The sequence below is a fragment of the Stylophora pistillata genome, chromosome 1 (assembly GCF_964205215.1).
Source record: "Stylophora pistillata chromosome 1, jaStyPist1.2, whole genome shotgun sequence".
Taxonomy (NCBI): Eukaryota; Metazoa; Cnidaria; class Anthozoa; order Scleractinia; family Pocilloporidae; genus Stylophora; species Stylophora pistillata.
The window spans coordinates 60,525,151-60,542,780 of record NC_142519.1 but is presented as its reverse complement, the minus strand read 5'-3'; the positions used below and the strand labels follow the sequence as shown (position 1 = coordinate 60,542,780).

The following is a 17,630-nucleotide window of genomic DNA, read 5'->3' as shown; positions in this document are numbered from 1 at the left end:
TGGCTAATTGTGTATCCGAAGGCGGATATTGGGAGTTTGTGAAAACCATTTCTAAGCCATCAATGTGTTTTCCCCGATGCATTTGGTCAATTATCTCATTAACCCTTTCCTACGTGATTTTTACTATCTGTTGAATGCGCCTCATCGAAAATGATGAGCTTTCCACCCTTGTCTCCTTCTTATACAGTAAAGTAAAACTCAACGCAAAATCTATCAAATCGCTCAAATTCGCCACTTAGAACCACAGAAAGGACAATAGACAGAAAGTGAGGTAGGTTTACATTTATTTTGAGCCTTAACATAGACATTCCTTGATATAAGTTTACGATAATACGACTCTTCAATATTCTTCCCTATATTTATTTATATTTCGAACAAACGACCAGACACGCCGCTTGTGTGGGCGCCGTGTGTTTTTTTTAGCAGATAAACACCAAAATAGCGCTAACTCGCCGAAAACGCTTCAAAATGGCCTGAGACGCTGGTAATCAACAAAGAAAACAACAAGGCAACTCCATTTTATTTTAAAACAAGACATTTTTTCTCTCTTTTAAGGCAAATCGATAACATCCCATACCACAGGCCGCCCAAGCTCTCTTTGAGAACTACACAAGGAACACAATTGGCATTTCGATTTATAAGGATTTGTATGGGATTTTCTACGAGATAGCCAGAGATAGTTAAAAGTGAAAATATTAAATAAAAATGGCTTAACTTATTCCATACGTATGTTGCTTGCTCCTGGTGTCGTTATCTTACCGATTTCACTTGATTTAAGCGGTTTTATTGAATCCTGGTTTTCTCTTCTTAAAGATTCTTTAAGAAGAGAAAACCAGGATTAGCCCCTGGGCCTCCGAGGATGGCAAATGACATGCCCCCATTCTTGAAGGACAGACGAACAAATTAAAGCGGCTTTTCGACCCCAGAAAGCTGAATTTAGTAAAACTTTAAGAGCACTTAAGTACCTTTGCCAAAGAGCTAAGGAGACTTCCCAAGACAATTTTTCGATGGATTCAGAGGGATTCCACATCCTCAGTGCTACAAGTGTTTTACCTGTCCTTGCCTACTTTTCTCCTTTGTCGGTATTCAAGAACCTTTTTCGAAAAAACTTGCTTTTAAACATACAACTCAAGGTTATCCTCAGACAAACACACGCTTTCTCAAATAATATATAACTTAGTTTATTTTTCATCTTTGATTAATAATGGTTTTCGGCAGTTGTTTCAGTGCTCCAATAACTCTTTTTCAAAATTGTCAGTGGCTTTCTCTTCGGCAGGACCGTTCGACTTCCACGCTTCTATTCGATATTCGACCATTATTCAGTAGTCGTTATTTACGAATTTGTTCAAGCTTATCGTGCGCATCCATAACTCGATATACGCACAACTAAAAGCAAGAACAAATTCTCTTATAACAGAGCGACAACAAGGATCTGCGCGATGAAACTTTTTTATTGTGATAGAGCGCAAAATTCTAACAACGCACAAAAAAAGTAAACAATCGTTCCTCTTGACTGGTCAAAAACACGCCACATTTTTTACTTTGGTTTGATCCACTCAACCTACAGGCAGCCCAAGCTCTCTTTGAGAACCACACAAGGAACATAATTTGCATATCGATTTATAAGGATTTGAATGGGATTTTCTACAAGATAGCCATAAAGATAGTTAAAAGTGAAAATATTAAATAAAAATGGCTTACCTTATTCCATTCTTAAAGAGAAGACCAGGATTCAAAAAAACCGCTTAAATCAAGTGAAATCGGTAAAATAACAACACCAGGAGCAAGCAACACACGTATGGAATAAGGTCAGCCATATTTATTTAATATTTGCACTTTTAACTATCTCTATGGCTATCTTGTAGAAAATCCCATACAAATCCTTATAAATCGATATGCAAATTGTGTTCCTTGTGTGGTTCTCAAAGAGAGCTTGGGCGGCCTGTGCTCAACCGATAAACGCTGTGAATGAAAAGCTGTCAAAATTAACGGGAAAAATGGAGAGAATCAAAGCTAAATGAACCAATGTGTCATTAAAAGAGCCGGGGGTGAAGTTATCAAGGGTTTTGATTGTTCAAAATAATGTTCACGCTACCGCTTGCTGAGTTTTTTTTCGGCTTTGTTTTCGCTGCTAGTTGGATCAGACCTTGAAAGGTCGATGCCGATAGAAAAATTGGGCAGTTGTTCGCTGATTCCTTCCATATTTTGTAGAGAAGGAAAACTACACTGAAGCTTAAGGATACGGTAGACCTTCGCAGGCCAAATTTTGCCAAAACTTTTTTTTCACCCCAAACAAAGCATTACTATTTTAACTAGAGTTTCTAAACTTTTATTTTAAAATATTGAAACGTACTCGAGTTATTTAAAAACGTTTTTTCGAACTGAATTCTTTGAGCCACCACAGTGTGAAAAGCCATTTATTGTTGAGATAGATTGTGTGACAAGTTAGTAAGATAAGTGATTGGGTGGTGACAACTTTTCGCTTGTGGTTTCAGTGTCGGTAATGGGATCAATTAACCGGTCCATTTGTTAGCTTATATCGTTATCACATACTGATCTTATCGGACTAGGGAATTGAATCAGGGGCAAGCGACCTTTTTCCATTGGAACTATTTCATTTGCCACAAACTGTTAACAACAAAAAAAGTTTCTCTTGTCTGGAAAGGAAAGAAATCACGTTCTGTCTTGTGTGATAGCGACACACTGATTTCACTTTTTGTTGTTGTTCTGTCTGGAAATATCTTTTAAGTTAATCCACGCTTGTGTATTAATGGTGTGCCGAAGAGATAAGAGACTCGGGGAGACTACAATTACTGCCTCTGAATATGACGCTTTGTTCCCGTAGTTTTAACAATCGATAATTGTTGTTTTGGGGCACAGCATTAGCATATATTGGTGGATTAAATCTTTTCCGATGAGTACTCTTGTATCCATTTGCTTTTCATTTGTGATAACTTCTAATAAGTGCTGTGCAAGCTATTTCCAAACATTTCCAAACTATTGTGCGAACTGTCGTGCAAGACGTATTCACTAAGCAGCGGGCTTAACAGACACATCAGTAAGAGCTAAGGTAAATATGAAGGCTTGAGGAATTATTTGCGAATTACAGGAGTCGCGTAGACCCGCCAACACCTTTTAAAGTGTATGTGGACGGGGCTCACGTGAGTGAGATAACTGATCTTTCCAGAAAGACTCTCCCCTAGCGACCTAAACATATCTTTTGAACATATTTTTTTATCATTAACAACTACGGTAGAAATACTTCTAATTAAGGTTTCCATTACCTTTTTTCCAGCTCTTTCTCTGAACTACTCGATTCTGTGTGGTTTACAAATAGAAATATATTAAGAAAAAATTGATAAATAGTGCCTTTACACTTCGGAATCGCTAGGAGTACAACCAATAAAGACAACGGACCACGTGGTGGGTCAAATTTAGCATTCAAGTGAAACCACAACCATAAAAAAGTAACTGGAAAGAAAAAAAACTTACCATCTCCAGAGACAACCGAGGAGTAAGTGCTTTTTTGTCTTTTTCTTGTTGAGAAGAATCCATCAGTACAAGGTTTATATTCAAAGGCATATATTCAAGGTATATATAATTAACGCGAAAAGGTGTCGAGTAACTGACGATCTCTCAATTTTAACAGGAGACCGCTGGTAGCTGCCTTGATAGCCACCAGTGTGGTTAATAATTATTTAAGGTAGAGTATTAATTTGTAATAATTCGGAGATTTTTAAAATTGAAACTACTAAACTAATTGGAAATATTGCATTTGTTTAATCTTCTGCAATGGTTCCGGCTGGAATAGCGTGCCGGCTTAATGGTCATTGCGCCCTAGATATCCTATAGGTGTGTAAACGTGTGGAGGCGAATTTAAAACGGGGAGTAACCATGTGATGGACTAGCATCCCATCCAAGGGGGAGGGACAGTACAAATATTTCGTCGCTTAGGCTGTATGGGCTACTCGCCCGACGCAGACTTTTTTTAATTCTAATACGTGCATCTCCATGAACAGTTCCGGTAAGTGTTTTTTTTTTTTTCGGGACCCTCAGAGATAAACTTCGCATCAAATTATTTGATTAAGTTGTAAATTTACCATTAATTTTTAATCATCAATATTCTTATTCATTTATTTACTTTTATTTTTTTTAAATTTATTATTTCTTGATCATTCCGGGAATTCCGGGTATTCCGGCATTCCATATCTTCCAAACTACCGTAGCCAAACTTCAGGACAAGACGCGACAATTTTCGAGCGCCGAAGGCGCGAGCTGCTAGGGGGGTCTAGGGGCATGCCCCCAAGAAAATTTTGAAATCTAGAGGTTCAGAAATGCTCTTTTAATGATTTTTCGTGGCATTTTCTTAAGAAAAGTCAATCTTCAAGAAAAAAATTAAAAAAAAGGCCAAAATCAAGACGAGGCAATTGCCTCGTCTTGCCTCATGCTAGCTACGGCCCTGTTGATATCCCGCAACGGTCTCCGAAGTAACGCGTATCGGTAAAATTTTGATAACCAAACTTGACAGAAAGATTGCAAAGCAACCAATAGGAACATCGAAAAAGCCCCACGTGGTTTTGGAGACCAACCCCTTACGATTGAAACTGTGCAGAAGTTTTACTTGTGCGGGTAGATTTGATACCCGATTAATTAGCTCAAAGAAACGTCTTCCGTTTCCGCTTGTCGCGCCTCTGTCGGCTTACGATTAGATCAAGCTAAAATGAAAGAATTGTTGCTGGAAAGTGCAATTGATAACCTTTCCATTGATATATAGTTTATGGTGGTAACGTTTTAAATAGCGTGGTAACAATTTCTTTGTTAAGGACACCCGTGAAGGTCTACCGTATCCTTAAGAGGACGGCAACTCTGCAGCCAGGTAAAAAAAAACTATAACGTCCTCTAAGTTACGTAGGGGCGTGCGTAAATAAAGATTTTGTTCATAGCGGCTCAATAGGACCGAGATGGGGCAAGCACGCGTGCTATGTTATAATCCCTCTTTTACCATTTTACGCCAAAGCAATCTTACGAAGTTATATTCCACGACATCGCGTTTGCTGTCCGTCGTTACGCAATCTCTCTTTCAGGAATCTGGCGTTGGGGGTACAGACAGCGCAGAGCCTGGTAGCTGGTTTCTAACGAAAGCTGTCATGTGAAGTGGTCCTGTAATTTCTTTAATCGTAGCACCGGTGATATTGGCCCCTCGGAGATTAGCATCTTGTAGATCGCAGCCGGTTAAATTACAGTTCTACGAATAATATTGTGTACGATAAACTGTCAGAATTCAAACACATTAAACCAGCGGGGAAAGAGGAAGAGGGGAAGAGGAGTATAGCAAACAAATGTTGTGCTTTATGAGCCTGAGTAAAGTAAGCTTACGTAGAAGACGCTCGATCAACCAGTCGCAAGTAATTTGGCGTTGTACGCACGAGCGGTAAGTCACCCGTGCTAACGAAAAAAGTGAAAGGGTAGTCACGCACGCAGGAACTCCTCGCGTGTCTTATCTCTGTCGGGCACATAAGTCACGTTCCCGCCGACCGCTTCCTTTGACAGACACGCCCAACGCAATAGGTTAATTTTTTAAAAAACATCTTATTTCTTTAGTGTAACAAACTAAATCTCACCTCTAGATCAGCTCCAGCCAGTACAGCTCCTCGCAATATACAATTTTGAAGGTTTGCGCCTTTTAAAGTAGCAACACGAAGGTTAACATTCCCTAACTGACTTCCTTCTAGATCAGAATTTTTTAAGTTCACACCTGGAGATGAAAATTATTCCAACAGTGAGTCATGCTATGTAGGGCTCTGTTGTATGGAGATTTCTCATCTTGCCTCTTCAGCCAGAAGCGCCTGAAGAATTAATACAAGGCAGTAGATGTGAAGGCACGAGCGAAGGAACAGACAACGGAAAATAATAATTTGAGCACCAGCTATCTTCGTACCTTCTAGATTAGCCCTTGTTCCTGCAGGGTCTTCAAAATTACACCCTCTGAGGGAGGCCCCTTCCATATGGGCCCTTTGAAGACGAGTGCAGCTTAAAATAGCTCCCTTGACAATGGAAAAAAAGAATGGAAAAGATTTTATTTAACTGCGTTTAGCCGCTGGGTAGCACACCAGTTTCTGGTCAATAACGAATAATGAAAGCAGTCCTTGAACGAAAACCTGCCGTGAATAGTAGTTGTGATACAAGTTTCTTGTTGACAAATCCATGGCCTCCTTCACTGTTCGCTTTACTACTTGTGCGGAATCAAATAAAAGTGTCAAAACCATGAACACTCTTGAGGAAACTTGCACACTGATTGCCGTAGAATGAAAACCTACATGATTGCTCAACCAATCAGACCAAAGCTACTGAAACGTCATGACGCACCAGTGAGAGAGTTTTGTTTTCTGACATTTTTAAAGCTCGTGTTTATGTTCTCGTCCAGATCTCGTGCGCGTGCGGTGAAAAAAGCCAATTTCCGTTACGTCTGCTTGATAAAAGGGAAAAACTGATCCTAATACTTTTCGTGCAAAAGGAGAATTTGTGAAGTACTCATTAGAGCCCTGATGATAGATTGGAGAAAAAAAAAAACGCCCTTAAACTGAGAGAACATATTATACTTGACCTGTAAATTCCGTGTGGAGCCCAGACAAGAGATAAATTAAGAATTTATCCCAAACTGGTTTATAGCGGTTCAATTAACATAAACATCCGTCCCATACGACTTCGAAATTGTTTATTAGACAGAAGGGTAAAATACTTAAACAGACAAAAATCCTTTGAAAAGTGGTATCTAAACCTTTGTTGAAAGGATCTTAGTATTTTTCGATATAGTAAGGCGTATTTTATCAATTTTTATCAATACATCATACGTGTAACGACATTTTTCAAACTGCGGAGTTGATAGGTACATCACATTTACATAACATTACGTAATGTGGGTTGAGAGAAAGTAAATTCTTTCCTTTTTGGTTCCTTTAACTCGAGCACCAAAAAGTGCAAGACTAAACAAAAATCAGGAAGGTATCAAAGTGGGTCATTTATAGTCTCAGGAAATTGCATTTCACCCCACCCCCACCCCCCTTCCCTAGAGTCGTTTTTCTGTACGCGCGATACATTTCATTAGTTTTACGTTGCGCACACTGCACAGACCTCAGAAAGGCAGACCGTAGGCCGCACACCGCACACCTAGAAAACGCAGACCTCGAAAAATTTGTTTTCGAGGTTTCTCGAGCAATTTTTCGGCAAGGGAGACTTGGTCAGTAACAAGCATTGCGCGCGACCGGAATTCGGCAAAGATCAATTTCAAGATTTGTTTGGTGTTGAGCCAGTGGTCTGCAAACTAACAGATTTTGATAAAAGTTGCTCTCGGTTACTTCAGTAATACTACTACGATAAATCACGCGCAGACGTCCAACCTTGAGCGCGGGACAGTACCATATAGGGCTCCTGAGATAGACATTCCCTGGTTTCAAGTCGCGGTGTACCTTGAATGCAAAAATTGAAGTCCCTCGGCGATATCAATCGCTGCCTTGGGAAAAACCGGTAAGAAAACATTGAAAGGCTTCGCCTGCTTGTATTCTATTGAGGCAATGCAAAAATTTGAGGAGATCTGAAACCTGGACATCAAGAACGACTGGCAGGAAATCAAAACATTCGTATTCCATCATTATAGGAGGGGGGCATCGGGGCCTCTGGGAAACCGCAAAACCGGAGAAAAAAACCTCCAAACCCAAGAAACCGACCAAAAAAGGCAGAAAACCGAAAACCGCATGCAAACCTGACAAAACTGCTACATTTTCACCTTTAAAGGGGTCAAAAAGGAAAAACCGAAAACCGCATCAGAATTTTTGTGAAAACCGAAAACCGAATGCAAAAACACGTAAAATCTGCAAACCAAAACCGAAAAACCGAACATTTTTAGCCCAAAAACCGAAAAACCGATCCGAAAAACAGTCAAAACCGCAAAACCGAAAATCCCAAAGCCCTCCTCTTATAGCAACCGGTTTAGGACAAACAGCAACAAATTCAACAACCTTAGGATGCCGTAGCTTTTGTAACATCTTCGCCTCCTTCGCTACGATCTTCAGATTTGAGTCTCCCTCGCCGAAAAAAAATCGCTTCACAACTACGGTTCTCTGCGTTTTCGAGGTCTGCAGTCTGAGAATCGAGAAAAGGTATCTTGAAAGCCACGTTGGGCTCAAAAGAAGAAGCGTTCAACACCAGTGTCCATGTTGTGAGTTTGTTTGATAGCACATGGTTTTGAGAAGCCAGTCTCACATGATCCTATTGCGGGAAAATTCGTCACGCAATGCCTCGCGTGACTAAGGCTTTAAGTCAACTCAAATCGTTGTTATGACATGTTCCTTAATCGCAGTACTGAATAACAAAGAAGGAAGAAGAATGTCATAAGTGTCCAGATAACATCTGAGTGTAAAGCTTTAAAAATCCACCAGAAGTTCGAGTAACAAGAGGACAGTAAATGCAAGGTTAGGACAATTACCAAAAAGAGGTCCCCTTTAACCTGCGATTATCATATTGATGGGACTAAACTCGATTCGGTTTCTTTGCATAGAGACCTGGGCTTGCTAACTAGTGATGTTCTCTTTTGGAATTACCATATTGCCAATATTACAGCTAAGGCAAATAGTATTTTAGGCCTCATCAAAAGAACACGTCGGGATGTCAATGATGTCACAACTCTTAAGACTCTGTATTGTACTCTTATGAGACCTAAGGTTGAATATGCCTTTCAGGTGTGGAACCCTTATACGAAGAGTAACGTTAGTCGGATAGAGTCAATTCAAAGAAGGGCAACCATATTTATTCATAAAAGTCATGACAATTATTTGGTTAGGCTACGTGAACTCTGCTTGTTATCTTTAGAGGATAGGAGATTTATTGCGGATGTTGTTTATAGGTGGTTAATAATATTGTTTATAGGTGGTTAATAATCATGTTCGCCTGACCCTTGATTCTAGGGTTCGGTTCTCAAGGGATATTGACAGGGAATATGCATTGAGAGGTATGGATACTCCAAAACCTTTTAACCAGCTTTTCTTGGACTAATTTATTTAAATTTAGCTTTATTAGGAGAATGGTTGGGGAATGGAAAAGTCTCCCTCTTGATATTCGAGACGAAAAAAAAAAAAGGAAAAGCTTTATTCAAGTGTCAATATATTTAGCTTTACAAGTGTAAAAACTAATTGGGGACACTACTTAGTTACTTAACCTAAAGAATTTTAAAGATAAATATACTAGTTATTTACACATTTAGAGTAAAATTTCAAATGTAAAAATAGAGCCTTGTTTACATACTAATAATACTTTTAGATGGCTAAAAAATTGTCCAGAATGCTAAAATCTAATTTTATGAGCAGATTTCACAGTCCACGCAGGTGTCTTTCAACAATTCGGTCAGGTTTCGTTTCTTTATGATTTTTTTAAAATCGTTTAAAGATGTTTTCTCCCGATCGCTGACGCTTAACTTCCTCCATAAGTACGATCCGAAGTAACGAAGTGAGTGTTTGCCGTAACGGGACGTTCTAACCCGCGGGATATTAAAGAAGAAGCATCATCCGTGGCAGATTTTAAGTTAAAGGTTTCTACATTTTTAACTCTTTGAATTTCTGTATATACATTTCTGATTTTTTTTTTCCTTTTATGCGTGTATATTAGTAGGTCTATAGATAGGTTGGAGTTTCCTCCCAGAATGGTGCAGCGGCGCTTTTTGAGGACTCTTCCCATTTCAAAACATGATCACGTAAATATTTTTATTGTTGTTGTTGTTGTTGAAATAAAGCTTAATAGACAAAAACTTTGAACCGACATGATTTACATCGTTTTGAAAACGTCTGTGCAGCTGTTTTAAAAATCATCAAAAAAAATAGATAATCCTTCTTTAAGGACAACAAATGTCGAAAACAAATTTTTCGAGGTCTGCGTTTTCTGAGGTCTACGGTTCGCGTTTTCGAGGTCTGTGTTTTCGAGACACCCGTTTTTATCAATACGCATGTAGCCAACGGCGGATCCAGACCTTAAGCTAAGGTGGGGGCCCGTTGAGTAGCTAGGACACATGAATAAAGTGGGCAAGTTTCTGAAGAAACTGTGGTGCTGCGTCGGTGGGGGTAACAAGGGAATTTGGTTTTATCAGCTGAGTTGATAATGTAAATTAGCCACGGTAAAGAGCTTAAAAGCTGACGTTTCGAGCGTTAGTCCTTCGTCAGAGCGAATGGACACACCTGGCCTTATCTTTGCACCTGGTTATTTTTTTTTTAAAACCAATCAAAGCGCTGCCACAGAGAGGTAAACCAAAGCAAGTCCGGATTTCCCTCGACACCTAATTCATAAAATATTATCACCGTCTCATCACACCACACCACAATTGCATCTTATTTTCTGTTTTATGAAAAGTGTAATTTAATATTTTATCTCCACGACCAATAAACTTCCATATGCAAATTAAAATTATTGTGTACTTACATCCATGTGTGCTCCAGATAGATTCGCTCTCTCCAAACAACAATTGGATAGATTGGCATTCCCCAAGTCTGTTTTTCTAAGATTTGCCATTTTAAAGTTTATAAAGCGCAGGTCAAGCTTCGAGAGATCTGCCGAGTCTAAATTGATTCCCTACAGAACAAAAAAGGCGAGAATTCTAGGTATAATAGAAAACTCGTACATCGAGAGGGATAATCACCTGGTAAAAGTGGTTAAGTGTATTCTTACTTACCTGACAGCGAAGCTCGCAGTTTGACGGTGTTGACAAAAGAATTTTAACAAATTCGCTCCTAGAAAGGGGAGCATCTTCAACATTTTCCATAGCCTAGGAGATGTAAACAGAAATTTCTGGTCAATGAATACCTAGTCAATAGTGCTATATAAAGTAACCAACAACAGAATTGGATTAACAAACATGTTCAATGTCTGGTCAGCTGTATGCCGTATTTCAGTTCTGAACTGGTTGAAACCAGTTTACTATTTAAGGAGGAAAGGTGAAAATGAAGCTCTCCTTAAAAGTTAACCTCTGAATACATGCCTATAAAAATGTCATGATTTATATTTAACAATTATTCGCCGAAGGCGAGGTGAATATCGTCGAATAATCCCCTCGACTTCGTCTCGGGGATGATTCGACAGTATTCACCGAACCTGAGGCGAATAATTGTGAAGTGTCCGTTGTCGTGCTACTAGATATGTCTAAGGCATTCGATAGTATCAGATATGATATTCTCCTTCAGAAGTTACAGAGTATAGGTGTTGCCTCTTCGAGGGATAATCGAGCTTGGAGTGTTTTCATAATTACCTGTCTGGTCGTAGCCAGAGAGTGCGCATTGGGGATGCTATCTCAGACCCGCTCCCTCTTAAATATGGAGTTCCTCAGGGTTCTATCCTTGGGCCCGTGTTATTTACCATCTATGTAAATGATCTATTGTCCGTTCCAACCCACTGCAAGTCTGTGTGCTACGTTGATGACTGTAAATTATACCTATCCTTTCGCTCAACTGACATCGCTCGCGTATTTGGCTATCTGAACGAAGACTTGAGTGAAATCTGCCGATGGAGCTGTCAGAATTCCCTTCTAATAAACCCAGCTAAAACTAAAATCTTACTGTTGGTGTTCCTCAACTACTGCGGAAATTGCCTCCAACGTCAATTTCACTCTTGGGAAAGGAAATAACACCAGTCCCTATAGCAAAGGACCTTGGAGTCTACATCGACCAGTCCTTAACATACAACGATCATATTACTAAAACTACTTCTAACTGTATTTTCAAACTAGTACAGATCAGCAGGATCAAACACCTTTTGGACAGGAAAACTCTCTTACTTTTGATGAACGCTTTTGTTTTTAGTACAATGTATTATTGTTCAACTGTATGGGCCAACACTTGTCAAAGAAATATAAAGAAGCTTCAGCTAGTGCAAAACTTTGCTGCCCGTATTGTATTAGGTCTTAAGAAATTCGACCACATCTCCCAAGGCATAAAATCTCTTAATTGGCTCACTATTAAGGAGAGACTTTATTTCAACAATGCTGTAATGGTATTTAAATGTGTAAATAATTTAGTTCCTGAATATCTGGCTAACACGTTTGTCCCACGATCTCGTATTCACAGTTGGGTAACAAGATCACGTAATCTGCTCCACATCCCACGATGCCGCCTGTCCTCTGGGCAACGTGCATTCACGTATCGTGGATGCAAATTGTGGAATAACCTCCCAAAGGACTTAAAAGCAGCTAAGAATGTAAACGCCTTTAAGTTCCGCCTACTGAATGCGCTCCTTAATGGAAATGTTGCGAAAAGATGAATCGTTTCTATCTTCTATTCTTGTGTAATTTTTGTATTAGTTCACTGGTGTTCTTAACGTGTACTGGCCTTTTGTATTTATATTGTATTAGCTTTAGATTTACTTATATATATATATAGATATATAATGTTATTAAACAAATGTTACTATAATATTACAATAATTTAATGTAGGCTTTGTAACTGAAAATCCCAGCTTGGGAGTTGCAATAAACGTATGTATGTATATATGTATGCATGCATGCATGCATGCATGCATGCATGTATGTATGTATGTATGTATGTATGTATGTATGTATGTATGTATGTATGTATGTATGTATGTATGTATGTATATATGTATGTATGTAATTGTTTTAGTAGAATCTCAGAGCTGAACAACAGAGAAATTTCTAAAATCATAACATTTTGGTAACATTTATTAACATTTTAGTTTAACATTAATTTCTATATAAACTGCGCGGAGCGGTTTATATAGCGTCATATAAGGAACCGCTCGACCAATCAGATTGCTGGAAACTCTTTGTTCAGCTCTGAAATTATACTAATAATTAATAGTAGTTGCTTATAGATTTAAGCTATGCATACAAGCTACATCTGATTGAAAATCAAAGCCTGATGAATATGAGAAAGCTGTCATGGACAAATATTTTGTTGCATTATTTTGTACATTTTTCTTCCACTTGGTTCAACATTTACGCATTGTTTCTCCATTTCCTATACCCCTTTTCTCTTGGTCTTTTGGTAGCTGTATTTGAAAACCTCTGATAAAGTATTTAAGAGATCTATATATGAACAATGCTATAAATGTATACAAAATAAGACGAAAAAGTTTTCACGGTTAATACCTTTACCAACTCTTCTAATTGTTCTAAGATGCCTGAGATTCCAAAAAACTTTGCCTCCTCTAGGACACCTACATATAGAATAAAAAAAAAAATAAATAAAATAAAACAAAACATCAGAATAATTGCAAGATTATTCCTTCTGTTTCCCTCGCATGAAGACCGAATGGTTGAGTGGTGCCATGTATGTTGGATTTGTCCTAATTTGTTTATAAAGGCTATTTACTCATTTATACATTTGGGATGGTTAGACAGGCTCGGGCCCAGTTCAGCTTTACAGCTGGTTTAAATGGGGACCTGTATAAACAATGACAGGCTGGCTCAAACCAGCTTTAGAGCTGGTTTAAATGATGCCCTGTAGTAACAATGACACTCTTTATCATACTACAGTTGCTGTACCTTGAGGATTGACTTCCTTGTCTAGTATGAGCTGCCCATGTCGTAAATAATTGATGATTGGCTCAAAGTACACTGGACTTCTGTCAATGAGGACAGCTCCTGAGGCATCTGAAACATTACTCCAAGCCTCTGTAAAAGAAAAGATAATTCTTAACTGTACATAATGCACTGTTAACCCATTTGTAGTGTCCAGGCCTCCAAGTTCACGCCCAAGGCCCCAGGAGACATTTACTCGAGTATTTATTATGCACGGTAAAGTGAGAACGGAGGTGATACAATCTAGGATAACGAACAACTAAAGGAGCTGTAAGCGAACTGTAAGTGAACTGTAGAACTCCAGAACGTTACACCATTACCCCCAGAATTGATCAACATAAAACTACTCCCTTCATTATCCATCCGTTATCCAGCAAACAGGTAATGAGGATATTCAAACTTGTCAGGTAGAAGTAATTATCCTGATCTAACACCAAATTCTCGTAATGATTTTCAAGGAAATGTGTGGCAGCTGTAGAGGGAAGAATTAACAATAAGATCTTGGGAGTTAAATGGTAAATGAAAAGGCTTCAAATTAGCTGAGATGGAATAGTGTTCGCTTACTATCTCCTAATTTTAAACAACCATTTACCACATTTGACTCACGGACAGTTGCGTAATAAAGATGATAAGGCATCAACCCTTCACTTGCAGAGTCACGCCAGCCACGGTTGTAACGGAGGGGTGGGTGGGTAACACTATCAGCTGAATAAACCTCTATTCAGTGGGTGACACAGTATGTTGAGTTAATAATTATCTGTGACCTGGTCTTCAGACTAACCTGCTGGGGAGAACATTCTTGCTAACATACTATTAGGTTCATTCATCAGTGTTGCCCTTTTAAGGAAAAAAAAAATTAATAGATAATTGAAAAATAAGAAAAAATTAGAAAAATCATTTACAAGTATGGTATATTTCTTTAGTCAAAGTTCTGGACTGGAAGCCCAAGAGTCTCTGCACTTGGTGTTGTTTTTGTTATTGTTTTGTAGTTATATATTCAGTAGATTCCATAGACTTAGCTAACCTTTATAAATTGAGTTCATTATGACTATACAACTACATGTATCACTATTTTGCTGGATAAAAAATCTGGATCATTGTGAGTACCTGAGCAACTGCCTACCTGTAGGTACCCTTCCCCTCACCCAACTTTAACCCTAACTTGTTTTGACTGTGGTTGAGTTAGGGGAGGAATGGGTGTGTAGTTGCTCAGTTGCTGAGTCACACTGATCCAAAAATCTCTATCATGTTCATTACCTAGTTGTTGTGAATACTCTGCCTCCCACATTGAGTGTCACCCAGTCTGTAAAGGCTGAACAAAGAGCACCACATTCAATAAGAATAATCCCTGATAAATACTGTTGTTCTATACCACACAGCCGGCAAATAGTGCTTTTTAGGCACACTGTTTGGCTAGCTCAATAGTGACTAGCAAGAACTATTCACTTCTGGGCAGCCACAATGACAAAATCAGGCATCAAAAGTTTAATTCATGACCACTTCTTGGTACAAAAACAGTCAGATCAACAATTTTTTGGTTCTTGTGTGGACTGTATAATTATTAAACCAATTATTCTCCTCAACGTTTAAGTGGAACAAACTCAAGTAAGTCAGTACAGTGCTCAATTTCATGGGCTTGTTAATGCCTTGAAAATGAAACTTCATTCACCATTTCTAACAACATTCCTTGTCAGGATTACGTTCCCCAGGATGGTCAGACTACTCCATCACAGCGAATCTAAGTTGCCACTTACATTTCTCCCCAATTGCAAGAGAATTTGGTTCTGGTTCCTCGGATGATATGTAAAGCACTTCATCATCTCTGGAAAAATAAATTTTGCTCCTCTATTTAAGAGTAAATGACTGGCATTGTGTCAAATAACCTACAGTTGTAAATATACAAGCAAGTGAGAACAATTTGGCATATGTCAACTGACACAAATATCTGTACCAAATAAAGGTGAGCTGTATATGCAAAAGGTAGCAACAATGTAGTAGAAGGTGTTCTCCATAGAATTCTATTTCTTTTGGTTGGTCTTCAAATAAATTATATTCTCATCTCTAATTGACCTAGGGCTCCTAAACTCTAAGGATCTTATTAACACAGTGATTAACTCTTCCTAAACAGCTGATGTACATTCCTCTGAAATTTAGTTACTGTAATAAATATCACATTAAAATAACACCATTGAAATGACAAGTTTGTACATTGTCTGTCTGTGTGATATAAAGAAATGAAATTGTCAGAAGGTAGGTGATAAACACTCTAACAACAGTGACATTAAAAAGGAACATGCGGTCATAGCCATGGTGAAAGATTTGAATAATCTGCATCATCCCGAATCATATTGAAAATTACCATTATTTTGAGGAAAACGTAAAACAGACCAATCTGCTTTTCTCACCTAATTAAATTAACATCATCAATCAGACCTCCTTTGGCAGTGTAAACTTTAGTTGCCAAAGGAAGCCCAAGCTTTCGTTTTGCTACAAGGAGTAATTCACTGAGAGTTCTAGGGACAGCAATGACCTTTCAAAAGGAAAACAATACATTACAGAAAAGGACGCACAGCAAATACATCATAGTAAAAGCATCTGTGGTATCTTATCAAAACCATGTAAAAAGATCTCTTCAAAAAGTGATCAGACAGTTCAGTAAACCCTTAACACCATAACATCAGTATACATGTTCTTGATACTGTTCTCTACACATTTCCTAACCCTTTTAAGCCCTGATATCAACATGTATATTCTCATAAATGTTCTACATATCTTTCTTATTTCACTGATTGAGAGACTTTGTTCAAACATCAAGACATTTCATATTTGGTGATCATTTCATTCATTCCCATGATCTGTACATTTGATCAGGCAGTGATTTTGTTGGGAGAAATTAAATGATGGTCACTATTAGGGCTTAGAGGGTTACGGTACTGTCAAGAAAAATGTGTTTGATGATCAAGAGCTTCTATAGTTGATTTGCATAACATAAAGATGTGATTTAGGGGTGACTATTAAGGTGAGAAATTAGACCCTAGTCACTGTTATGGATCAAAGGGTTAAAATAAGTTTTCTAGAGATGCAAATCACCAGTCAGTTGGTTGCTTGTAGTGCTTTACATATCACACACTGCAAAATGTTTAGTTAATAACCTTGTGGGACCGACCATTAATTTTTAAAGGTATAAAAGGAGAAACGTTGCTACACCAGGCAGAAGAGCAAGTGGCTAGAATTGTGAGTAATGTAAATGTTCTTGTGCTTTTGTGATATTTTCTTAATTCTTTGTGTATTTGTAATCATGTCATGCATTTTCTTTTTCTTTGTTGTTTTGACTATGAATTAAATAAAACATGGTTCAAAAATCTGAAACTGTTGACATCTCTTCCAAAGGGGCAATCAGATGCCTAATTGATGCTGACCCTGCATGAGATCAACTGTTAAATTGTAAACAGAGCCTTCTTTTGTACACAGTTAGGTTTGCTTGGAAATTGGGTAACATGAAAGAGGATCAGAGAATTTGTTAGTGTCTCCACACGAAAACAAACACGGTGTATCCCCCCCCCCCCCCAACCACCCACTTTAAATAATATCTTTTAAAATCTCCTTGATACTTTTCCAAAGTGTGCGTCTGGCTCCATAAAAGAAATCTACAAGATTTCGAGAATCGTATATCGATCAAATTTAGAAGATGGAAAGTTGAAAGAAATGTTTCCGACGTCTACCCAAAACTTGCACTTTATCCTCCGCTTACGTATGTTGAGAAAAAAGAATTGTAAATCAAGTTAGGCAAGAATTTTGCGAGGATCAACTGGTATCACGTACAAATCGTGCGAAATCGCGCGCGCGATCATTTTCGAAACTTCATGTAATAAATTAGCGGATATGTATTGAAACATTCCGAACCAAACCTTTCCTACGTGAACCGTACATCCTTTGGCAAGCAATGTCACTCTTTTTTGAGAAAATTCTGGCATATTTCATCGACTTTGTAAAAAGCACGGAATCAGAACTTTCCTCCCTAATGTAAATCCAAATTCTACATTGGCATAGCATAAAACGT

At 38.3% G+C, this 17,630-nt stretch overlaps 1 protein-coding gene across 2 annotated transcripts; it reads right to left on the bottom strand.

Moving 5' to 3' along the window:
* Window positions 1–1,165: 1,165 nt before the first annotated feature.
* Window positions 1,166–17,630, bottom strand: LOC111333570 (BTB/POZ domain-containing protein KCTD9). Of its 2 annotated transcripts, XM_022939173.2 has the most exons (12): window positions 17,479–17,630; window positions 15,976–16,100; window positions 15,325–15,392; window positions 14,828–14,882; window positions 14,352–14,407; window positions 13,535–13,663; window positions 13,139–13,206; window positions 10,712–10,804; window positions 10,462–10,611; window positions 5,939–6,044; window positions 5,622–5,755; window positions 1,166–5,245 (listed from the first exon to the last, which is right to left on the bottom strand). In XM_022939173.2, the coding sequence occupies exons 1-12, from the start codon at window positions 17,542–17,544 to the stop codon at window positions 5,081–5,083; spliced, it is 1,215 nt and encodes a 404-aa protein (XP_022794908.2). In that variant the 5' UTR covers window positions 17,545–17,630; the 3' UTR covers window positions 1,166–5,080. The 2 variants fall into 2 exon arrangements, with proteins under 2 accessions (XP_022794908.2, XP_022794909.2); XM_022939174.2 differs by lacking the exons at window positions 15,325–15,392; window positions 15,976–16,100 and having other exon boundaries at window positions 17,479–17,611.

Coding starts and splice junctions, on each gene's coding strand:
- LOC111333570 (XM_022939173.2), bottom strand. CDS start 17,544: ATGCCAGAATTTTCTCAAAAAAGAGTGACATTGCTTGCCAAAGGATGT. Junction 16,101..17,478: donor GTACGGTTCACGTAGGAAAG/GTTTGGTTCGGA, acceptor TCCTTTTGAAAG/GTCATTGCTGTCCCTAGAAC. Junction 5,756..5,938: donor AACAAGGGCTAATCTAGAAG/GTACGAAGATAG, acceptor TTTCATCTCCAG/GTGTGAACTTAAAAAATTCT.